At 45.5% G+C, this 24,505-nt stretch overlaps 2 protein-coding genes across 4 annotated transcripts; both read right to left on the bottom strand.

The window, feature by feature from the left end:
• Positions 1–55: 55 nt before the first annotated feature.
• Positions 56–6,582, bottom strand: rnpepl1 (arginyl aminopeptidase like 1). The gene is made up of 11 exons (XM_062472452.1): positions 5,604–6,582; positions 4,909–5,049; positions 4,347–4,498; positions 4,122–4,238; positions 3,209–3,444; positions 2,999–3,112; positions 2,741–2,853; positions 2,524–2,632; positions 2,125–2,349; positions 1,852–1,994; positions 56–1,530 (listed from the first exon to the last, which is right to left on the bottom strand). Exons 1-11 carry the CDS (start codon positions 6,066–6,068, stop codon positions 1,267–1,269), a joined length of 2,079 nt encoding a protein of 692 aa, XP_062328436.1. The 5' UTR covers positions 6,069–6,582; the 3' UTR covers positions 56–1,266.
• A 522-nt stretch (positions 6,583–7,104) lies between these two features.
• Positions 7,105–24,059, bottom strand: abcc5 (ATP-binding cassette, sub-family C (CFTR/MRP), member 5). Of its 3 annotated transcripts, XM_062472235.1 has the most exons (29): positions 23,966–24,059; positions 23,221–23,396; positions 20,125–20,273; positions 19,851–20,006; positions 19,524–19,668; positions 16,343–16,576; positions 16,068–16,241; positions 15,820–15,967; positions 15,585–15,733; positions 15,385–15,492; positions 14,190–14,540; positions 14,026–14,097; positions 13,669–13,793; positions 13,340–13,412; positions 12,914–13,117; positions 12,621–12,764; positions 12,413–12,506; positions 12,090–12,274; positions 11,388–11,534; positions 11,177–11,306; positions 10,579–10,861; positions 10,223–10,409; positions 9,864–9,953; positions 9,566–9,755; positions 9,296–9,455; positions 9,114–9,192; positions 8,870–8,983; positions 8,592–8,756; positions 7,105–8,449 (listed from the first exon to the last, which is right to left on the bottom strand). In XM_062472235.1, the coding sequence occupies exons 2-29, from the start codon at positions 23,338–23,340 to the stop codon at positions 8,348–8,350; spliced, it is 4,278 nt and encodes a 1,425-aa protein (XP_062328219.1). In that variant the 5' UTR covers positions 23,341–23,396; positions 23,966–24,059; the 3' UTR covers positions 7,105–8,347. The 3 variants fall into 3 exon arrangements, with proteins under 3 accessions (XP_062328219.1, XP_062328220.1, XP_062328221.1); XM_062472236.1 differs by lacking the exons at positions 19,524–19,668; positions 19,851–20,006; positions 20,125–20,273; positions 23,221–23,396; positions 23,966–24,059 and adding exons at positions 16,808–16,841; positions 16,960–19,340; XM_062472237.1 differs by lacking the exons at positions 12,090–12,274; positions 12,413–12,506; positions 12,621–12,764; ... (13 more) ...; positions 23,221–23,396; positions 23,966–24,059 and adding an exon at positions 11,897–12,056.
• Positions 24,060–24,505: the final 446 nt, after the last annotated feature.

Raw genomic sequence — 24,505 nt, 5'->3', positions numbered from 1 at the left:
AAGCACGTTGTCTACACTCTAATGTTCTGAACGTAAAATAACTTGTCAAAAGTAATAGTTTACACTGAATGCGTTTATTACCTGCAAAACATTGAAAACCTGCATTGCCCTCTGTGTAAAGTAAGGCATCTAGGAATTGCTGAAAACTGCTTTGTCATCACCTGATTCACCCCTCAAACAATATAATCATCAAAACATAAACATATCCTTCACACTCACACTTGAGGGTAAAGCCCTTTAACAATTTATGAATAATGATGTGGAAGACTCAAAAGTAATTAAAACATAATTCAACTCATCATAATCCTTCCCATATCAAAGCATTATTGGGGTAAACTGTTAAAATGACACTGGTGAGACAAAGGGCTTGGACCTAAAGCTGTGTGGCTCTGACCCTACCCCAAGAGTCCACTCGTTTTGTAATACCATGGACACTCTTAAACATATATAAAGCATATACAGATCAGGGACATTGCCAACCAGATAAAAAAGCCCCATATTTTGAAATAAAGTGCAAACTCTGCCGATCCCAGTGAGAAGGGGTCCCCTGGCTTGTCGAACAAAGTGCTTCCTGAGTGAGAGGACATAGGAATGAAGAAAGGGACTTTCCACCTTCCTTCCTGGATAAATGTCACAATTTTATATTGCAAAGTGGAAATAATTTATATAATTAATTGCAGAGTGAAAGCATGTAGTGTTCAGAACAGATGGTTCTGTCCTGTTTTCAGATGTTTCAGATTTGCTCAATGAATGCATCCATTCATGAATCACTCTTCGCTCTGAGTGAGGTTAATCCCACTTAAACTATCATTTTTACCCTCTCATCACCAATTCCATCACATACACAGATCCAGACACACACAAACTGGCACACACATACCAATTTTCACAGACAAGCCTAAAAAAAGTTAACTTATGGAACTCAAAGTCATATATAAATATTCCAAACAACTTGTATCTGTGTGAGTGAAGCTGCTTCACTCTTTGAAAGCACGGCTGAGGACTGTCAATGCAGTCGTTTCAAGTCTGTTCCAGTTCTTCACCAAACTGTGTTGGAAAAGTTGTTTGTACAAAGTGTTTTTTCTCCTCCACCTGACTGCTACACAGCTGTGCCGATGATGTATCAAGTTGCATTGATGACGTAATCACAATCTATTCACGCCTGTCGAGCATAACACGTTTGTTGGCTGTGACACTGTTAGCGGAGTCTCAGAAGTACTCCCTTCTCCCTACCAGCTTCTCTCACAGTGAACAAGCATCAGCTTGTCAGGCAGAGACGTTGACATCCCGTAGCGCAATTGTTCCAGTGGTGGAGGGCTCTGCAGTGGAGCTAGGATTTGGGGTGAGGGGGAGCAGGGCCGGGCTGGGGCTTGCAGTCAGGCCGCTGGTCTGGAACAGGATCTGCTGGAGTGTCCGTCTCAGGTTGGGGTGGAGGCGGGCCTGGGTCTGGTAAAACACCTCCACAGCGAAGCACTTCATTACCCCCGTGCAGAGGTCTTCATAGAGGGGAACTGTGTACATCCGCGATGTCTGTAAGAGATTAGAATGTTATTGTAATGGTTTAATTGTTGATTTACTGAAACCTACATTGTCTTAACCTAAATATTAAGGGTAACAAACATTTATTGTTTGGTCAAATATTTGACCTAAACTATGCTTACAGTTGTCGATTTAGTTTAAAATAAATGAAGCGATCATGCTAAACTACAAGGAAACAGCAAGTGTTACTTGACATAATACCTTATAAGCAAACAGTGCGGAATTTCTTCCTAGAGTTTCTAGAGTCACGACTTTTGAAGAACCTTAAGTTTTGCTTTGAACCTGTATGCTCTGGTCATCAGGATCACTCACATGTTTGTGCAGGAAGCTGCGGACTCGCGGAAGGTCTGGGTAGAACAGGTTCCGTACCACGATCTGTAACCATCGGATCTGCACCTCAGCATTCATGCCGTCCAGCAGTGCAGAGTAGCAGCGTGAGAGATGACCCATTATCTCTGAGGTTAATATGAGCAAAAGAAAAAACTGGACTTATGGACACAATTTGGAAGCATATGATTAGTTGTAATACGTGTGTGGATTTCTTCTATTGGGTGGGGACGAGCAGGTGGTCAGAGTGTGAAGTACCGTGGGAGATCGGCGAGTGGTCCAGCAGTCGGTCTAGGAACAGAACCATCTGGAAGGTGCTCCAGGTGGAGAGGTCAAAGGTGGCTATGGCTTCAGTGTCGGGAGTGTCGGTGGCCCACAGATCACACAGGCTCTGGACCGGGCTGGTCAAAACCAGGCCCGCTGACAGGTCTGGTTCACAGAGAGGAGGGCCACATCCACTCAGCCAGCGCTCAAACTCCAGACCTGTGCGAGTGAGTGAGGGTGAGAGAGAGTGAGCAAAAGAGAAAGGGATAAATAAATAAGATGGTGAGGGAACCCTGAACTGTACCAAAGTTATTTGAGGTTCAGGTCCCTTCATGTCTAAAATGTCCTTACCATCTAGTGCGTGAAGTTAGTGAGTTGAACATTTCCACTCACCCTCTCTCTGAGCTACGCAGCTCTCCTTCAGCTCAGGGAAGAAGCCAAGGAAGAAATCTAGCAGGTCCTGGGCAACGACACTGCTGAACTTAAACTTTTCTATATAAGCCTGAGAGAGGGAAAAACAATGACAGAACAGAGTTCTGTGTATGCCGAAATTGAATGTGTTTCGTTTGTGTGCATAAATAAACAATATGTGTGTCAATAATAAACTCACCCTCAAAAAACTGTCAAAACGTTTGACATCCCCACATAGTTGAGAGAGGTAGGACACAAAGCAAAAGCCTTTTTCATAGGTGAACAGGTTCATCAGACTGCTGGGATTAATACCTTGCCAGGGATATAGAGAGGGAAGATAAAGAGAAACAATGGAGACATAAAAACGAATGGGAAATAAAAACTAGAATGGGACACCTGTATGTGGATGTCATATGAACCCAACTTGAGCAGGTGTGTAATTATGGCTCATAATTACCTGGCTCAAATTTGACCTGTAGCTTGCTGACGGGATTGTTATCTCCCAACAGACGCATTTGTCTGTGCAGGGCATCCAGGCGGAACACCGTCTCCAGACTGGTGAAAGCCTCACCTGGGTGAGATGAGGGCAGTGGAAGTCAGGGGGGACAGATGCTTGAATTTGCATGCCTCACTGCGTGTGTACGTGCGTGTGTGTGTGTGAGTTTACCATAAGCTTCTGTAGTAATCCGCCTCTGAGCGTAGGTAGCCAGTCCTTCACTCAGCCACATCTCTTCCCAGGTTCCGTTGGTGACAGCATTGCCAAACCAGCCGTGAGCAATCTCGTGGATGACATCAATGAGCAGGAACTCCCGGCTCTCCAAGATAGAGGAGATGATGAAGGTTAGGCAGGGGTTCTCCATGGCAACGATTGGAAACGATGGAGGCAGGAACACAATGTCATACCTTGTAGAGAACGGTACAATTAGATCCTTCTTTTAGTTTCTTAAAATGCTCAAATATGCGGATAACAGTCTTGCTAGACAAGGGCCAGGTCTGTGATATCTGTACCATTGAATTGCAGTAGTATTTGGTCTTTATAAGGTTACTGAGTATATTGACATGGTCAGATGGTCAATTGGACCAACAAATATAGAGGCCTGGAACAGAAACTGGGACACACATATTCACTCATCCAGGATAAACACACACTCCATCCCAGCCTGCCTTAAGGGTCAGAGTCTGTGTGTATGGGAATGTATGCGAGATCTACAATCGCATGATTGGTAACCCATTTTAGAAATGGCCACATATTAGGTTAGATTACATTAGATAAAACTAGGATTAGATATGGATTTACAAGTGAAAAGTGTACATATTGTTGGGGCATAAACTGTGTAATAGCAGCTTATGATGTAGAGAGTACAGACTAGGTTGAGGCAGTTTTTCTTCCTCTCCATAATGAGGACTAGTATCCATTGACACTTCAATGTCACTCAGTGCCCACTCAGTATCGGCTAATACTAATTAGTTCCAGTTAATTAGCTGTTCGTAGCACGGTCTGACTTTCTCATCAAATACTATTTCCCCACCAACGAGCATGAATGGAAGCCTGTTTGTGTGACTGCTGTATGGACACAGACCTTCCCCAAACGTAGGGTCCAAAAAGCTCCTCAGCCACACCCAGCCAACGCTCCACACTGCCCCCTAGCTTGCTCACAGCACAGGTCAGCACACAAGGCTCCGCCCATACCCGGCTCCTGGACACAGTTAAAAAGGCAGGACACGAATGTGAAAAGGTTACGCAAAGTTCAATTACGTAAATGTGTCTGTTTCCCCACTCTAATCATTCAAACGTTCCTACTAACCGAGGGCCAATGTCCACATGCTGTAGATCTCCAGCCACTAATGCCACCAAATAGGCTGGCACAGGGTACTCCATGGAGAACTGGAAGACCCTGTCCTGCTTGGAGTAGGCACTGCGAGAGGCACTCATGAGCACTGTCACACCTTCCGGAACCTGCGTAGAGCAGGAGATAGAAAACAAACAACAAGGTCAGGTCACAAGAACAGTACAATTCTGAATCTTATTGTTGACTAGTTCTGATGGGACAGTGATGTTAGTGTAAAAGATAGAAAAAGGTCATAAACAATCAAACAAATATACAAATAGTACTGGATTATTTATGGGCTGTGTTGGATTACAACACTGCTACAAAATACGTTTAGCGAGCATGAGATTAAACTAACAAAACTAAGACAGTGACCAAGTAAATCAAATTATAATAAGATTTAGATGAAGGTTAATCATCATTACAAAAGAGATTTAATGTGATATTAAAACAACATGAAAGTAATAATATGAGGGGAATGAGATCAGTTTTGGGATGAGACGGACCAATCAAGAGAGCCAATCGTAATGGCACTCACCCTGACAGTAGCAGTGTAGGTGCTCTTGACAGCTGGCGTATCGAAGCAGGGGAAGAAGGAGCGGTTGCATACGGAGTGGCCCTGGGTGAAAACCAAAGGTCGGGTCTGACCACATGTCAGCTCTGAATCCAGCCACCAGATCTACCGCACAGAAGGGAAGACAGAAAGCATTTATTGTGTCATTCCAGGCAATGCATGAAGATGTATTGCATAGTTCTGAATCTAGACTGCCTTTGATTGTTACTAAAACAATTAGAACAATTTGGAAGTTATTAAGGGGGATGGTGGCAGGGGAAAAAGGAAGAATATGAGTGAAAAGACTTCAAGTGAAGTCTGTTATGCCATAAGGTCTTTGATCATCTGTGTCTGTGTAACATCATATAGGGAATCCACATGAATCGGGTTTGGTGTGCTGATTTGACCGGCAGGGAAATTATTGAATTTTTTATGTGCTGTCTGAATGGGATCAGTGGGACAGTTTGGCACGCGCCCACCTACGAGAATGCATTTACTTCAACAGTATTCTGCGTGAACTATTTCTCATCCGAGATGACAACAATGATTAAAATTGGTCGGATTAAGCAAATAACAAGCCATCCCGATAACAAAATAATTCCAAGCATATCAATAATATATTGTTAATTGACAACATTTATTTCATCGACACACTACAGCTGTTACCAATGTCACCTTACCGCAGGGCCGTCTGTCGTGGTGTAGCGGATTGTGATCTGGAAAGCACGGTGTGGTTTTATCACTGCAGCTGGGAGGCTAATATTTAGCGAGGATCCATAGTCGGTGAAAGGGTCTACACGATAAGTAAGCGAGAGGGGAACATCCTGACCGTTTGAGTCTGGTACCTTGCAGTCTATGGAATGAATTAGCAAGGACGGGTGAGTGTCCAACACCAAAGTTTGCACCCCGGGTTGAATTGGCACTAGCTCCAGGACCTGCCAACCCGTCATTTCTTTCACTGCAAAGTTAAGGCGGAGGTCGAGGTGGAAGTGGCGGAGCTGGAAGTTATGAAAATTGGATGCCGACGCAATGTCGATCAAACGACATTGTCCCACTCCCAGACCCCGGGCACCCTCACACGACTTGCTAGGCACTGTTAGCACTTTCCGACAACAACACAGTGTTGGCCTCTGGAATTCGGCCATTACTCCCAGGAATGGATAAATTAAAAACGTTGACAGCAATAGTAGAAGGAAAAAGACTTCGAACGCGGCAGTGTGCAAATTAGTTGCCAGCTAAAAGGTGGTGGCTAGCCATTTTGTTAGCTAACTAGGTAGCCTAGCCACAACAGAGATGCTGGCTAATTTGTTACTTTGTAGAGAATGGCCGTAATAGATATAAGCGACCATTATCGGAAGAGTTCGATACAAAAAAAAACTATAAGATAAAGTTGAAAAAGAGGATAAGGAACAACATTTACGTAAAATCCATCGGAACAGACGTTAAAACGAGGACAGGATTCCACTTCACAGATAAATAAATTTAGCTTGCTTTCGACAAACTTATGACAAACGTTACAATGTCACCAACTCCTAATTATTACAAAGACGAGTGTAAACACTGAGTAATGGACTAAGTTCAAGTGAAAGGTTAAGTCTGTGACTCCTGTAGAACAAAACAGGAAGTAAAACAAGGGAGGAAATCTCTTCGAGACAGGAAAGTTTGAAGCTGGTGGGGTGGGGGTGGGTGGGGGGAGGTGGCGCTACCGAGGCATTTCAATAAACAGACTCCACTGCAAGGTGCCTCTTACCATGCTAAAGCAGCTTGAAACCAAGAAGACCCTCTTGTAATAGAATGCAGCAGGGTCATGTTTCTCACCATGGAATGGAAATTGGAATGACAATGTTTAAACACACGGATGTCTGTTGGATGTAAAAGCACATGCAATGATCCCTATGAAAAAGGACAAAAGTACACTTAATTGGGTTAAAATGCCACTATTTGGCAAATGCCAAAGCCTTTAAACTGCATTTAAACACATAGCGGCATGACCTGTTACAGTACGCATTAACTTCACTCCATAATTAACCCTGAGCCTTGTAGGCAGACATGCAATACAAGAGGCAGCATAAGATGCATGTCAAGGATCATATTCCCACAGGTGCTAGTCAATGGTCTTCTGTAAGAGATAGCTTCCCATTAGGCCAGTTCACAATGTACATATCAAAAACAGACACAACATTAAGTAACCTTAAAATAGTTTTATTGACATTTCAAAGCAATCTCCCTCCTTTACCCTCTCACTCTACCCTGCTAACAAGGCAATTATGAAGTCATGCTAAGGCTATAAAAAGTAATAAAAATGACAGAGAAAGACAGACTCACATTCTGCAAGGCTTGTTTAGAGGTTAATTGGAATTACAGTACCAATTTGAACATCAACTCAATACTGCACAACAGGCAGTTTACCTACACTCAGTGCAGGACTTAATCAGTGTTGATCTGGTCCATCATTATCGAGTGGACCAACAAACACCTATATGCACACCAAAAACATGTTGACTGAGTCAGGTTAAAGAGAATGAAAGCTTTTTTAAACAATAGAGACCGTGTGCTACATAGGCATCTTTTCTACAATGTGAAAACACAGCTCAGAACAGTCTCAGGACCCCTCTCCACCAGCAGAGAGTGCCAGTGAGCCCTGCAGCTCCACCATCAGTGCAAAGGGGCTGTGACACATCAACAACAAACTTTTAAACAGCAAACAACATTATATATAGATATAAAAAAAAAAAAACATCTGAAAATGACAACAGTAAGTAACAGATTCAAAAGGGAAAAAAACAAACAAGGCCTTTAATCAACTGTAAACTGTAATCACTGAAAACAAGCAGCAACGTTTTCCTCCTATAGAGTCCGTTCTGGCCCTCTGTAGCTCCAGGGTTTTTAAGGGCTCATGGGTTCAAGTCACAACAAGACAAAAGGATTACAGATGTTTTATGTCGCAAAAAAGCAACAGTAAGTTAGACTGCAATGATGGTAACGCACATCAATGATTAATTATACATAATACGTTTCATACAACTACGTTGTACATACAGAGTCAGTAAAAAATAAACTGCATATTTTACCACTGTAAATATATATGTATATAGATATATCCTATAAAACAGACCAGTTATGCTATGAATATAGCTACATGTAAAGCTTTTTTTCTTATATATTACTCAAGACATTACAGTACAGTGTGAGTGGTTCCCTGACCATTCTGGCTGACCTTCATTTCTGAGCAGGCATATCCTCAGGGCTGCGTTTGCCTGGTGCAAAGTGCCCACCCACATTGTAGCTTGATGTAAAAAACCCATGAACAGGCTGAGCAGTAAGCTGTGGGTATGCAGAAGAAGAGTGCAAGATCTCAGAGGATGTCTGGGATCCTGCCGGGGTGTCCTTCCCCCGTCGGACATGTGTCTACCTCCAGTGCTGTTCATCCTCTTACAGAAATCTTGTTTTCCACAGCAGCCAGCATGGCACAGAATCTTGAGTTTTCGTTGGCCAGCAGGTTGGACGGCTCATCAAACTCTACCAACTGGATATAATTGACACAGACAAGGTTTATGATGAGAAGATAGTAATAAATAATAATACCTAAAATAGTAATACATCAGTTATCAAATCTCCAAAGATAAACATCTAGCCTTTGTGGCATGTCTTGAGTAGTCTATAATTACCTGTCCCTGGTTAAGCACCATGATGCGGTCACAGTTAAGTACAGTGTGCAGCCGGTGGGCAATGGTCAGGGTGGTGCAGTCCTGAAAGGCATTACGGATTGTCTCCTGGATCAGCGAATCTGTCTCACTGTCCATGGCGGCCGTTGCTTCATCCAGTATCAGGACCTGTGGAAAAGGAACACAGGAAGCTGCGTCAGGCTGAGGCAGCAAAACGTGTTTCTGGAATTCTATATTTAATGTAGCTCAAGATTGGCTATGGTGTACTGTCCTGTACTCACCTTGCATTGCCTCAGTAGAGCTCTGGCCACACACAGTAGCTGCCTCTCTCCAACTGAGAAGTTCTCTCCGTTCTCTACCACCTCGGACTCTAACTTCAAGGGCAATTGAGATACCTGAGTGGGCAAAGAAAGAGACATAACAAAGGTGAGGAAATTAGTTTGCTTTTCCAAATCGAAAGTCTTTACACGGACCAGTCAAATGCTTGCGTTTGCTTTTTTTTAGGTTAGTGTTGTTGACACTCACACACTCTTTCATGTGGGTTCTCTCCAGAGCGTCCCAGATGGACTCCTCACAGTACTGAGTAAAGGGATCCAGGTTGGACCTGTGTGAGGAGAGATGAAGGTTGTTACAATGCATGACACAAAAAGGAGCCATCATCACTAACGGATAGATTTGTAATCTAAGAAGGTTATAAAATCCTCTACCTGACTGTACCACTGAACAACACAGGCTCCTGAGGAATGATTGACAGCTTGCTGCGAAGGTCAGCCAAACCAATGTCACAGATGTTGATGCCGTCTATTTTAATGGTGCCGCCGCAAGGCTCCACCAGGCGGAAGAGTGCTACGCCCAGAGAAGACTTCCCTGTGGACCGTATAAACGTACGTTTTTAATGACGAGCTCTGCAAACCATTCCGTCCAAACAAGGAGCAGCTTGTCTAAAGCTGTTATGACATCTAACGAGGCTCACTGACCTGAACCGGTTCGACCCACGATCCCAACCTTCTCCTTGGGCCGAATGGTACAGGAGATTTTCTTCAAAACAAGCGGCAGGTTGTCTCTGTACCTCAAGTCTGTCCCGTCGAACACCACTTCTCCCTCCTGGGGCCAGTCTGGAGGGGGGGCCTTGTTCTTGATGCGGGCCGGGGCCTCCAGAGCGAGGGACTGATGACAGAGAAGAGGATCAGACCACGTCCACCACACCAGAGATGGCAAACCACAAAGCACAGCTACTGTGCACACATAGTATGACAATATATCAGCAAAGCATACCTCAATATAGTGGTGAATTCTCTCCACAGAAGTAAATCGGGCCTCAGTCTCAGAGGCCAGTCTTACTGTGAACTGGAACAGTCCTGTGAGCTGACAGAGAGGAAGAGAGAAAAAGGACTCATTACCCAATTATATACATTCATATCTATTAGGTTTACCGCTCAGCCTTTTATTCAATTGTTCGATATATGTGTCCCATCAGTACAGTATAGTGTTTCCATACAGTTCTACTGGGATCTAATTACAGGAGAAATGAAAGAGGAAGTCTTGAAATAGGTTCAAAAAAATAATAATCTTGTTACAAAAGGTCAGACCAAGTGGAAGTGAACATGTCTCATCAGCACATATATGGAGCTTACCTGAACAGCATAGGAGATGGCAAGGCCAGAATAGGCTGGGGGGATCTGCCCGTGCATGAGGACAATCATGAGTGCCGTGATGCTGATCAGAGCCACGCTGATGACGTCCAAACGCACCGCCAGCCAGCGCATGGCACAGCTGAAAAGGTAGAAGGGAGCTTGGTTCTGGTCCAGCAACTCCTGGTACCTGGGAGAACAAACAACACTGGCTTAGCTGCCTGGAACCCTGTGAAACGAGAACCCTGGAACTCACCTGGGTGTGAGAGGGAAGGGGTAGGGAAAGAGCCCTCCTTTCTACTGTCTCCCCAGGAGTAGAGTAGAGTAGAGTAGAGTAAAGTTGAGCAGGAGGAGCTCACCTGTCCAGGAACTCGTGACCCTTGTTGTAGGCGTGGATGGTGGTGAGGCCCTGGATGCTGGAGGTGATGTGGGAGACGAAGGGGGACAGGGTGACATTGTCCAGGCGCTTGAGCTCCCGGATGAAGACCCTGGACACCATGTGGAGCACGGTGAAGAGCAACACTAACGGGCCCACAGCCACCAGGAACCAGGGGAACACGCTGCCTATCACGCCCATGCAGAAGAACACTAGGATCACATTCTGGATTAACATCTCCGCCTGGAAGGGCAGACGCGTGTCCACTGTAGGGAGGAAGAGAGACAATGACAGAGGTTTTAAAGCTTTGCTGTGTTTATCAGGTGCCTTTCCTCAGTGTTTATGATTGACTTGAGTGGCGCCCGCTATTACTTTTGTGCTGCTTTTTGAAATACTTTTTGCCATCTTTGCTGCTTGTGTTTGGCCATTTTTGCTGCTTGTGTTTTGTATTTTATACTGTAAATAAGTATTTAAAAAAATGCCACGACATAGCTTGCTAGGTCACAAGAATGTCATTGTCCATAATGACCTTGTGTTTGAGCACATGACAATAAATCTAACTTTTGACTTTATTAGTTTACCTTCATCCATGTCTTTGGAGAAGCGGTTGAGAATGCGACCGGTAGGAGTGGTGTCAAAGAATTTCATAGGGCTGCGGAGGATCTTACGGAAAAGCTCCTCGTGTAGTTTGGAAGATGCCCGCAAAGTGCCCTAAGGGATCAAACAGGCAATGTGAAGAAAGAAAAAAACTGAAAAATGAAAGGGACAGAGATGAATTCACACACAGTTTACCTTGACAAATATGATGCCTCTTAGAAATTTAAGCAGGAGCATGACCCCCATAGACATGGCGTAGACGCCGGCATAGTGCTGCATCAGGGGGTTGTCCCTCATGCTGACACTCAAAACGGAGCTGTTCCCCACCATCACGGTAGTGTTCTGCAAGCACAGAAGCAGACAAACCCACACTCAGCAAACATCCAGAATGTTGTTGGTTAAAAGTACATGGCTATTCTCACAGGGTGGGGGATGGGTGGTGGTGGAGGGGGTGTCTTTGAGAGCAGCCGGGAAGGACTGTTTGTTTATCCGCTCCTTATGAGTCTCAGTCAGCAGCAGCACACACGCTGTGACTGCTTAATGGGCTCTCAAGGCTGCCCTTTGTTTCCTGAGTTTTACACTAATGAAGACACACAATCCCTAGCTCTAATACACCCCCCCCCCCACACACACACACACACCAATCCCAACTGTAAAATCACATGCTCATGTAGGCCACGTACACATGAAATATTGAAGCTCACCTCTCTGCTTCCACATGCTCTCAACGGCGATTACTTTCCATATCTCTCCCGGAAGTAAAAACATAGCCGTGGGAAAACTGAACTCATCTATATTTCAGTATAATCATCGCTTGTGTGGTGTCGTGACACCGGCCGTCACGCAGCACTTTGGGAGAGTGGAAACTGTGCCCGCTCAGTCTCTCTCATCACTCACCCCGCTGCCCTGCTTGATCCAGTAGCTGAGCCACCAGTTGCTGAAGGCCATGCTGCCCACGTTGAGCACGAAGAGTGCCAGGATGAGCAGGAAGGCCAGGGCCCCGCCTGAGGCTTTGATGTAGACGCCGTACACCGACCAGGGGACAGAGCCCCGCCCACACTCCTCCATCTGCATCAGCTGACCTGCAGCCAGGAACGTGGAGGGAGGGGACCCAGTGAGGTTGAAAACTCGCCACCAAATCGGGGCCGGCCAACCGACACAGAGATACAGTACAAACACGGATGCAAGCCAACACGAGGTATGGTCAAATCATAATGTACCATCTTTGCTAACAGGTTTGTCCTTCTTGATGGATCCAGACTTGGTGCTCTCTGGGGGTTTCTTTAACGAGTTTCCAGACTTCTTGTTGGGCACCTATTCAAAGAAAAACATTCAAATCATGTCAGACTATATACTCTGGACAGTTAAATTGGTCATAGACGAACAAGCATACGGGAACAGAACAATGGCCCAGCCCTTCCACCTCACCTCTATGAAGGGCGTCTCTCCTAGCTGCAGATTATTGAACATGGCAGCGTAGTCTCCATTCAGGCGCATCAGATCCTCATGGCTGCCCTGCTCCGTGATGCTGCCCTCCCGCATGAAGATGACATCATCACAGTCCACAAGGTACTGCGCATGAACACGCACAAATACAAACACAAAATAAAGAGGCCTTTTGAGGGGGGGCCGGGGAATTCAACTTCATTATTGAACTCTTCCGTGGCATCTTCCATTCTGGTTTGGTTTGGCTGAGCTCATGCACAGTCCCTCATAGTCACCTGTAGCTGGTGAGTGACAAACATGATTGTTTTGTGGCGTAGCTGCTTCTTGATGGCGTTGTTGAAGATGTGGTTTCCCACGTGAGCATCCAGTGCGCTCAGAGGGTCATCCAGAATGTAGATGGCCCGGTCGCTGTACAGGGCTCTCGCCAGGCTGATCCGCTGACGCTGCCCGCCACTGAGGTTGGCACCACGCTCGCCAATCTAATCAGAGACCACACACACACACACACACAGAAAGAAGTCCATTAACAATGAATAAAAGGACAGAATGAAGGTCAAAGACATGCTGATGGTCACTACTTCATTAGTCACACCTTAGGAGGGGTATTGTTGGCCTTGTCTGAGTTGTGACATTATGACACAATTAAAAAGATCCGTAATTCATTCAAATCTCCATAAAGGCTGACAGGCTAATGCTTTTACCTCCGTCAGATCAGCGTTGGGGAGGATGGCAAGGTCAGGTCTCAGGCAACACGCGCTCAGCACCGCCTGATATCTGTGACAACACAGCAGACTGGGTCACCTCATGGTGGAAGGTTGCATTACATAAAATCACCCATTTACTTTAGATCTCCATAACACCACCATGCTCTCCTCTCCTCTGTCCCCTTCTCTTTCTATCCTCTCATTCCGGCTTTATGAGAACATCTGTATATTTGTGTTAATCTTGAATCATTGCTTACAGCCTTTAAATACTGAGGCCTTTAACAAGACCTCAACCAAAACAGGTAGATGGAATGTTTGTTTCGTACCTCTCCTCCTCATAGTCTTTCCCAAACAGGATGTTGTCCCTCAGAGAGGCATTGAAGATCCAGGCCTGCTGGGCAGCGTAGGCAAAGTCACCGTCCACTGCCACAGTGCCCTCCAGCAGGGTCATCTGAAGGGTGAAAACAAACAGACCTTATCTTCTGTTACGTAAAGGGTCTGCAGGGTTGCCAAGTAACACCTCTTGTTGTTTTTTTGTGTATCACTAAAACAAGGCAAAGACTGTGGAGGGAGTATCATTCATATATTACGATCCAGCTTTTGGGGGAGGAGTCTCAAAGCCTGTAGTGAAAGAGGTACATGATACTGTCTCTGGCAGTCCAGAGTTGAAGATAGGTGCCAACCTGTCCTAGGATGGCAGATATCAGAGACGTCTTCCCACTGCCCACACTTCCACAAATACCAACCAGCTTCCCCTGAAGAGAGAAAACATAATACATAATTGATACACAGACAGAATGGTAGATTCAATTCACTCAGAGATGCACCGTAAGACATTGCTTCATACCTGCTGCACAGTGAGATCGATGCAGTGCAGTGTTCTCTGCAGTCGCTGGCTGATGCTGGGGATCGGTGGGAGAGTGAGCTCTGGGCTGGAGGGAATCTCATTTTCGACCTCCCCGTTCTTTAGCAGGTTCCCGTGCTGCTCCTCTTGCTCGTCCTCCAGCTTCTCATCTTGGGGCCTTTTGCGCCTCCCGCGCCTCTGGGCCAAGCCAACAGAGGGGGTGCCGCGGGGGGTGGGCTGAGCGCTGTGTCCGGCTGTGTCCCAGGCCAGACTAGCCCCGGTCATCTCCACGGCAGCCTGGGGATTGTGGGGCTTTGCCCGGATCATCTCCACCTCCGCCATCAGGAACAGGCTCTATACAATCAACGGCACAGGAAGACACATTGGATGTCATGGACATGCACCTGAAGTCCGCTGTAATCCATATATGCCCACCCACATAAACAAATGGACACAAATGGCAGAGCTCAAACCAGGGTGATGGAGAGATCTAAGGTTCAGCCAGTTCAAACACATCTATTGGTGTTTTTAAAGGATATGAATTGATCTAAAAATGTATAATCCCAGTCTCAACTCCTCCTGCCCCACCAGCCGACATCACAGCGCCTGGCTATTGTGTCTGCATATCTCTCACATCTCCATCTAATCCCAAAATAATCTTCAGAATTTAGAGTGTCCATGAGAAACTGGGCCCTTTGGCGCTGTCACCCAGAGGATTCCATCACCTCAGAGAGCTTCTGTAGAGGTGGTTGTGAAGGGAAAGAGAGGGAGAGAGGCCATGCTAGGCACAGAGCACAGAAAGCTCTGCCCTGAGTGGGCATATATCAGTTCCTGCTCCCTCAGCACATTCCATACCTCCACCCAGCTGGCCTGAGCAAACACATCTCAGAGAGCCTTGTTTAACCTGGGTATTAGACAGGCCTGAACTCCTCCCGGACAAACACTGATGTCCCGCCAACTACACCAGACGAGACCCAACATCAATACCAAGAGCCAGACAAACACACAGGGACTGGAGCATATGAAGAAGAGTTTGGAGGGTAGAAGAGAGAAAGTACCAGAGTTACAACCATGAGAGAGAGAGAGAGAGAGAGAGAGAGAGAGAGGGGTGGGGAGAGAGTGAGAGAAAGAATCTGAGAAAGTAAGTGAGGGAGTAACAGGAGACAGGATAAAACATTTTACTGAAAAAAGGTCTCACTTTGAACCTCTCCATGGCCACTGACGCTTCAGACAGGGACTTGACTGAGAAGGGGGTGACCTTCAGGGCGAAGGTCATTGCATTGAAGACGGTCACGACAGTGAAGGCCTGGAGAAGGAAGAAGAAACTATTAGACTCACTATTCAGATCAGGAGATCAGGAGTCCCATGAGTCCAACAGTAGGCACCAACAGAACGTACCTGAGCAGCTGTGAGGTCATAGCCCAGCAGCATGTGGGTGGAGAAAGTGGCCACACTGGCGATGACCACCACGATGGGAGCCACGCCCACAGTGATGCTCTGGAAGTATCCCGTCCTCTCCAGGATACGGCGCTCCTCCTCTCGAATCCCTGCGGAAGCCCAAACACAGCCCCGTCAGCCCCGCCCCTTCATGAGACAGACGGACCGGGGTGGGGAGAAAGTGCGAGGCACTTACTGCGAACATCCTGGGAGAAGGCCTTGACCCAGGCATACATCTTGATGAACTTGATGTAGTTGAGGATCTCGTTCATCTTCTGGACACGCCTGTCTGTCACGGCCACACCTTTTCTTCTGAAGTAGGCGGTCAGTCTGGAGCTAAACATCTGCAACAGGGATGCATGCACACACACAATCAAAAGGCATCAATGGCAAATGGTCTGCGAATAACAGTAAGCCTGGTGTGTATGCTACCAAAGTGCTCACCATAGCAGGATAGAAGAGAATGAAGACTGCAGAGCCCAGTAGAGAGGTAGGCCCCAGTATGGCCAGATTGAACCCCATCCCCAGCACAGCTATGAGGGGCCCGCCTGCCAGCAGACTGCCAACTGCTGCAGCCTCGAACATCCTCTGCCCGTCATTGGAGCACATGTTGATCAACTGAAGATCAAACAGGGACCAGCATTAGTCCAGAACCTCATCCGACCAACCGGCTTGATACCATATCAGTGAAAACCAGCTGCCCGTCCCTCAGGTCTCACCTGCCCCATGGACTTGTCCCGGATGTTGCGCAGCCGCAGGATCTTGTGGAAGGCCATGGTGAGGATGGCCCCACGCAGACGGGTCCCGGTCCTATAGTTGAGGGCCCAGGTGAGTGCCAGGGACCAGGAACGAACCAGCTCGGTGGCCAGCAACCCCAGCACCAACACCAGGCCATAGGGCAGGTCGGTCTCGGCCTGCTGGGTGTACTCCAACAGACGCTTCACTACAAAGGCCTAGGAGAGGGCGGGAGGAGGGGGTGACAGAGCACAGGAGGCATGACTGACAGTAGCAGCACATCCCAGCTCCCCTCCAAATTCCCCCCCCCCCCCCATAAATCAACACTAGTAGTACCTCTGTCAATTCAATGTACACATTCTATATATAGGCAACATCCTATGACTTCTTGAGAGAAACTGACCATCCTCAATATAGAGATAACAGCCCCTTCAAATGTTAACTCTCACCATTTACCTTTGGTGGCCGTTTATTATACAGATCCTTCAAAAAGAATGAGAGAAACAATGAACAGATGTTGACACTGCTAATTGGTGACACGGAGAAGAACATTCCAAACATCTCCTATTATTTTTGTCAGGTGAATTCAGAGACATTTTACCTATAGTCACACCAGGGAGAGGTAGAGGGGGACCACGCAGTTATGTCTAAACTTCCTGAAATTTAATGTCAGATTATACAAGAGAGCAACACACAGACAAAAATGGAGCAGAGCAATTAAGGTTGACCAATCAATTATAACTGTCTTTCTTCATTTTCTAGTTATGAATATTCATGGACAGTGAAGCACACAAATTCACATATAATGACATGCATGCATTCCATTCAACCCACAATCTGAAAAACGTTTTAGGGAGTAGGCTACTTATCCACAAACAGGGAGTGTCGGCAAACCCACATCTTTGACAAAAGCTTATTTTTATTGAAAGAGGCAAATAGGAAACCTTTAAACCTTTTGTGTGTTGTAAACAAAAAAAACACATTGCACTAGCATCGACAACAATGGAAAAATGACAAAAACGTAAAACATAAAAATAACAAATCTTTAGTTCTCAGAGTTCATTTTAATCCATAGCATTTCAGTCTTTTGGTTTGTATGTGTTTTTGGTTCAGTCCACTGGGTGGAGATGTAACATATCACATACCGTTGGTTTCCCCCTTTTATCACTGTCCAAAGATGATCCGGGTAATATCAATACAGATACCCTGTGTCCAGTGTAGCTGGCACAGATCAATTGATGTTCTACCAGCAGAACAACTAGGCGGTGGAAAGTTTGTAGTGACTTGGGGAGAACTTGGAAGGCCCAAAAGCAGAGTCTGCTGATATAGGCCCAGCATTCTGAGGGCCCAGCATTCTGAGGGCCCAGAATTCTGAGGGCCCAGTATTCTGAGGGCCCAGCATTCTGAGGGCCCAGCATTCTGAGGGCCCAGCATTCTGAGGGCCCAGCATTCTGAGGGCCCAGTATTCTGAGGGCCCAGCATTCTGAGGGCCCAGCATTCTGAGGGCCCAGCATTTTGAGGGCCCAGCATTCTGAGGGCCCCTTTCCAGCCTGAGAGGAGTCTCGGTCCAAACACCTCACATCTGGCAACAGTTCAATTTGTTTGGCACTTAATGCGGAAGTCTGATTTTGCAATCCAAAACTTATTGAGTGGCTATTTCTATTCAAAATAGTGCTTTTCATAAAACACAATTATGCATTGGACATTTATACAGATAATAAAATAAAAAAGTATCAACCACAGAAACATTAAACAGTAGCCTATCAACACCCTATCAAGAATTTACAGAAAAGCAGATCCAAAAACCATGGAGCCTGAGCTATTTAAGAGCAGTACGGAGGATGTCCATCTTCTTTCCAAAAATGTGTAACATTTGACCATTTTGGATACATTAAGCAACTGTCAAAAATGCCACATCATTTTAACAAGTCTGCCCTCAATCCCCTCATCTCAGTCAACAGTCATTGGAGGGGAAGGTCAGAGGTTCCTCCCCTCAGGCCCTCTCCTCCAATGGTTTTATAGAGGGAAGTAAGGAGAAAATATATAAACAAACTGAGGAGAAGACAAAGAGAAGAGAGAAAGAAAGAGAGAGAGAGAGAAACAACTTGTGATCCATCCCTGCATGAGAAACATGCCCTTACCTCGCCGTCTTTTTTCACCAGGGTCTCTGCCTGCTTCATTCTCTATTTCTCTCCGCAGGTTTAAAGGGATGCCCTGTGGATTCTAGAGAACAGCCTCTGTCACACATATCTTGCATGGGGGAGCAGTGAGTTTGGACCCCCCCCAATCTAGCCAGTATATTTAACCTTCCTTTTCCTGAGCCTCTCACTGGTCTCCACCATCCCATATAACATCTCACTGGGCCACAGGCATGACTAGATTCCTGTGTCCGATTGAGTGGGAGTAAACCGCGTGTAACTATTTGGCTTAGTTTGACACACTCAGTGAGAGACTCTGGGTCTTGTGCCACCATAGACAGGGCATGTGGGGCATTGTTCCTCACTTGGGATCTTAAGAGATGGATGGATTCCACGTGAGGGACAAGGATCATTTTCTAGAGACAATTTGAGTGCTGTTGGAGCACATAAGAGTGGAGGAGGAGAGTGACTCACTGTGTTCCCCAGCAAAGATAGGATGACAGAGACCATCCTAGGTAAGAAATGACGGGTTAACCCTGACACCCCTGGCCTGACCCCCTAATGCACCTATCTTCAGTGAGGACTACAAACATGGTGGACCCCGTTAGCATCAAATGACCAACATAGGACAAACACAGCCATAATGATAACAAGTGGTAAATAACATTCACAGAGACTACAACACATAAACAAACCCACTAGAGGGCAACAAACAGGAGGGCTTCCCCTCCCCTGGATTTGCTACCTCTGTAGCCCTGAGTTTGTCAAAGTGGGATCTTGTGGTGGGTTTTAAGTAGGGGTATAAGGGGGGAGGGGGGGATACCTGTCTGCCTCAAAGGAACACTCACCTGTAGGTGTCAGCCTTAATGAAGGCAAGGGGAGAGAGGCAGGGGACAGGCACACACACCCTGCTATCAACATGAGACAGAGAGTGAGAGAGAGAGAAAGAAACAGAGAGAGAGAAAAAGGGAGAGCGAGACATTGAAAGGTAAACACAGAGCAGAGAGGATGAAATGGTGTTACTTACTGGGCCGCTGAAGCCAGCCAGCTGTGTGACCATGAGGCAGAGGATGGAGAGAAGCAGGCGGGTGCGGCAGAAAGCCCAGACCACGCTGCACAGAGAGGCCTGGTCCTCTTTCAGCCTGCGCTCCTCGTCCCACAGCCCAGCCAACCTGCAGGGCCAGAAACACACAGACAGGGCATCCTTAAACTCCAGTTGAGCACCAGCACACAGCTACCGACGCATGAATGACTCAGTCTCTAAGGAGTCACCCAATGTGGCAAAGGAAAAGTGACATCCGAAGTCTCTTTTCCTCAGAAAAGTCCAGCATGTTCCGTCCAGTGTGACACTGACCTGCGGCGGTTGGTCTCGCAGCTCTCCCACTGAGAGACGGCCCAAATATCCTCCAGCAGGAGCTGACCCTTCCTGTGGGCCCGCATGGCCAGAGGGGTCAGCCAACTGAAGGTCATGAAAGAGAAGAGGCCGGCATTGTCCACTGGGTGCTGATGTCTGGGGAGGGAGGGGGGTGAAAGAGGTAAGGGTGAAAGAAGTTAGTTTGAGGGACACTCTCTGATTGGACCACCTCGTTTGAGGTGTTGGAAGGGTTGAGTGCTGTGGCGTTGCTTACTTGCTGGTGGAGCGGATGGGCTTGAGAACACTGACGCTGTGGTGATATTTGCTCCGTATCCCATCCTCCTCCTCCTCCTTCATGTGAGGCCCGCTGTCTCCCTCCAAAGGCAGCCCGCCCTCCGCCCTTGCCGCCATCTCCAGAGCATCCTGGGGTTAAACGCAGAGATTGTGGAATGTGATGAGTTAAATGGAGAGAGAACGGAACGTTATATGACTACACGCACTAATGATGCGTCATCCTGTACATCTCCAGGACTACACCCCTAAAGAATAATGACACAGTCATCGTTATGTCATCGTCTGCATTGGAAGTGGTTTTTCAAGGGGATGGAAGGACGGCACATTGTACAGTGTGAGACACTGGAGAGGACAAGCTCATGCGAAGCGACTCACAGGTTCTGTACGCTTATCACACAGAGTCCCATAAGCAGCCTAAACTGAGCATGGCACAGAAGTGTGACGAACTGACAATCAGCTAAACAAAGTAGAGAGAGTAGAGAGGTACTTTATTGATTCCTCAAGGTTACAGCTGCCCTGTCGAAGCTGCATTGACAAGCACAATGAAAACATATACAAAGAAAAATATTGTCATAAAAGACAAATCTGATTTAGGAGAATGTAATATCAAATGAGTAGATATTGTGTGAGATGTGTCTCTAATAATAAATATGAGAGCAGGGGGTTAATCACTCGCCCTATTTCTAGATGAACACATGCACAATATAACCTAATTGGGGAAGAGGTTATGCTCCTACTATGATCCTGTGGGAATGCTTGAACGGATGCTTGCGATGCTTGCAATAACGTGATGGAAGTAAAACTGCTCTCTCTTTCCCTCTCTCCCTCTCTCCCTCTCTCCCTCTCTCTCTCTCTCTCTCTCTCTCTTTCAACCCACAGAGGCAGAATAAAAGCCTGCAGGATTACGCAGTTAGAGGGAACGCAGCGTTCTTTAAGAGCCCCTCTGAGAGACACAGGCATCCACCAACACCCTTAGTGACATCACAGACATCCCTTTAGACATGGACTTGGACAGCACTTGCAAGGATTGCATCCTACATTAGGCTAATGCAGATGTTGTTATTGCTCAAATACAAACTTTCCTTCCTTCCTGGAGAATATTCTGACATTCTGAATTGCTCAGACTTACCTCAGCAACACACTAACCATCTATGTCTGCTCACTAAAACGAGAGCATCTTTATAGATCAATATTATGTGTGTCAATCTCCCGACATCCCAATTTCTGAAAATAGTGCCCCCAACTAGGTTGCACACAGTCAAAATAAGCACAAGTAGGTGCTGTTAAAGGGACTCTAAACGACATAGTTAGAAAACAAGAATCCTTTGGACATGCGGGTGATAGAATGTTCATGATTAAAGTCAGATATTCATTTGATATGTAATTTGATGTGCAGACAAACTCAACCACAGCCTAGAATAAATGCAGAGGTTGTACAGGCAGGAGTATGGATGACAAATGAGCTTGGCCAAGCTTGATTAGTAAAACTCTATGCCAGGTATACGTCCCACAAATACACACAAATGGTGCATCAAAGAAAGTGCTGAATCATTGTGCCATGACAGTGTTTTGTAGCACAGTAGAGAAAACACAGTTTAAAAAAAATCCTACTAAAGCACAAACTTCCACTGCGTCTGCTGAGCCATGAATCACCCCCTATTTTATAATTCTGTCACACAGTCCTTGTGAGAGGTTCAGGCACACGGATAGTAAACTATAAGGGAGTGAGTGTCAGAGATTCTCTAAGTGCATGAGAACCTAAGCATACTTTAAACGCAGTGATTGTAGAAGAGTCTGGAAGAGTCCTCAAATTGAAATCATAAATATAAAAAAATATAATACTTTCAAAAAGGCTAACTTGAATATAAACGGGAGTTAGCAGAAATACTATATAATTTTCATGACAAGAGACGGCTGTATCCATATCACACTGAATAATTGTGGCATGCTGCCAGTTAAAGAGCACTACAGTGCTTCTCAGCATGTGCCAGCCAGCCCCTCCTCTCTCCATCACTCCCTTCTCACGTTTCTGTTCTCACGTTGCACAACCATACAACCGTCACACCCATTCAGTTGGCAACAGCCAATCCGGTGCAAAACAGCTTCTTGCGTCACAGAATCCTCGAGTGCTATTGGCTACTGGGGCCAATGGGGCAGTGAATGGGAGGATTTCAGTTATGTAAACAATCAAAGCAAAGCTGCAGTAGGTTTGGGATTCACTGAAGCAACCAATAGACACAGGCCGCAAAGAAATAATCTAGTAATAAAGGTAAAAGGATGGAAAAAATGATACATAGCCTAATATTTAGAGAAAGAATGGGAAAAAGGCATTTGCAGATGCTTAAAAATAGACCTCATAAATAAACATACGTTCTAACCTGCACACTAAATGCTGACTGCAAGGATAGGGCTGAACAAAACATTGCTGACAACATAAAAGGCTGAGCTGTACGTACGACACAAAACAACAGCTGTTCAGCTATTGTAACTGGAAGTGCCACAGGTCGTGGTCACAGAGGTTCTGCCTGCATTTGACAATTTGACCCTCTTGGTTTTGGCACAATTTATCTGAACTGCAAGACATAGTGCAATAGGACAAGCCGGCCATATCATCTGTAAAACCAATTACTGTAATGGGATTTCCAGAAAATATACTAGGTTTCACACCTTCCAGTAAGTAAAGAGAAAAGGAAAACAACTAATTATGAAGGCCTGGGATCGATACAACCATCTCCTCTTTGAATGGATGTGTGGGAGAGAGATTTCAGTGACTCAGCACAATTTTAACAATAACCTTATTTCCCAAATTAGGATCTGGGTGCAGACAGTACCACTACAAACACAAAAACTGTAGTTACATTGTATTTATATTTCTTTAGGATCCATACAATATATTTATGGCACAGTAACCCCAACACTACCCAAGACACATGAACTGCTGATAATATGCCCAAATCGAGACTTAAAAAGCGATATAGAGTTTTGATGAAGATAATCACTGCAACCATTGAGCCTGAGTATTTACCTACAGTTCAGTCATGCAAACATGAGCTGTGTCCACACCATTCAGACGTACCTGGACCTTGGCATGCTGGTATGAATTGACCTCTGTGCCTGGTAAAGTATCTCTGCTTGGCACTGTCCGGTACACGGGTACTGGCACCAGGTAGTCCTTTCCCAAATCATGATCTTTCATCTTTTATAACCAACATAGGAGCTGACTGGTTTTTCCTCCGTGTGCTTCGTTTTAACCTGAGACATCAAATACATTAACAGTTTTACACAATAGACAACAGAGTACATCATGTTTGTGAAATTCCACTCCAATAGATGCCTTATTGACTCATCTAGAACAATCATCATAAATGACAGCCACATCCAGGCGTTGTCTACAGGAAATGCCTGATACTATGATTAGGGGCCTATATTATTTTAAAATAACAGCCATCTGTATCGACTGTTCTAGTACAAAGCAGACTAGTGCGCCTCATCCGAGATCGAGCATTAAGGAAATACACGCCAACGAACAGTCTGTCCACTCTCGTTATTATTGTATGGACGCTAGTGGTCTGCAAGTAAGAAATATGATGGGGGGGGGGGGTAAATGCAGTTTATAATAATACAAACGCGCAATGCAGTTTATAATACCTCTTTAGGTTTTATAGGATGATGCTATCCAACTGGTATCTGCCAGGTTTACAAATTCCACATTTATAACGCAATTTTTTTAATGCACTCGTCTATATCAATAGCTCCTACATATTTAAGTCAATCGTTGCTAAAAATGAATAAAATACTGTAAAGTGTCGTAGACTAGTTACCTGCGTCTCTTTAGCCAACCAGCAGATCCTGATAAGCGACAACAGGAAAACACTTCTTTATCAAGCAGCTCTTTGAGACAGCCGCTGTACTTTTTAGTGATGGGATATGTAGTTTTAGCTAGAACGCAAGCCTCATAAATGCTTGTCTTTTCTATAGAAAAGCCTACATTTCCCATGAACGGCTGACGACCAGTAAGATTTAGGGGTGGAGTCTGCGCTTTCAGGCAGACTCGCTCGTAATTTCAATAAAGAATAACAGAACTAGCAAGTTTACCACCATATGTACAGTATGTAATTTGTTATATAAAAATAAAAGTCCTTCTACAGCATCAATCAATAAAACTTCTCAAGTACTGTTTGATAAAAATTACCGATATTGTCACCCAAGAATCTTTTCCTTTTGTTGTGTGCATTTCATTCTCTCCAAGATGCAGGTGATCATCTTGGAGAGAATGCTTTTAGTCAAACTAAAAGCATTGCTGATGAAATAGACAACTGTTTCCAATGACCTTCAATAGATCTAATAAGCAATTAGTAGAT

This window comes from Osmerus eperlanus, chromosome 11 (genome assembly GCF_963692335.1).
Source record: "Osmerus eperlanus chromosome 11, fOsmEpe2.1, whole genome shotgun sequence".
Classification (NCBI taxonomy): Eukaryota; Metazoa; Chordata; class Actinopteri; order Osmeriformes; family Osmeridae; genus Osmerus; species Osmerus eperlanus.
The sequence above is the reverse complement of the archived record's forward strand: the minus strand, read 5'-3'. Positions and strand labels throughout refer to the sequence as shown.

What these genes read in the sequence shown, in the direction of transcription:
- rnpepl1 (XM_062472452.1), bottom strand. Translation starts at nt 6,068, where the DNA reads ATGGCCGAATTCCAGAGGCCAACACTGTGTTGTTGTCGGAAAGTGCTA. An exon ending in GATTACTACAGAAGCTTATG is followed by an intron (nt 3,113 to 3,208) that starts GTAAACTCACAC and finishes CATCTCACCCAG; the next exon opens with GTGAGGCTTTCACCAGTCTG. An exon ending in CCACTCGCCGATCTCCCACG is followed by an intron (nt 1,995 to 2,124) that starts GTACTTCACACT and finishes TATTAACCTCAG; the next exon opens with AGATAATGGGTCATCTCTCA.
- abcc5 (XM_062472235.1), bottom strand. Translation starts at nt 23,340, where the DNA reads ATGAAAGATCATGATTTGGGAAAGGACTACCTGGTGCCAGTACCCGTG. An exon ending in TATCTGCCATCCTAGGACAG is followed by an intron (nt 13,794 to 14,025) that starts GTTGGCACCTAT and finishes TTCACCCTTCAG; the next exon opens with ATGACCCTGCTGGAGGGCAC. An exon ending in CCATCTCCTATGCTGTTCAG is followed by an intron (nt 9,954 to 10,222) that starts GTAAGCTCCATA and finishes CCTCTCTGTCAG; the next exon opens with CTCACAGGACTGTTCCAGTT.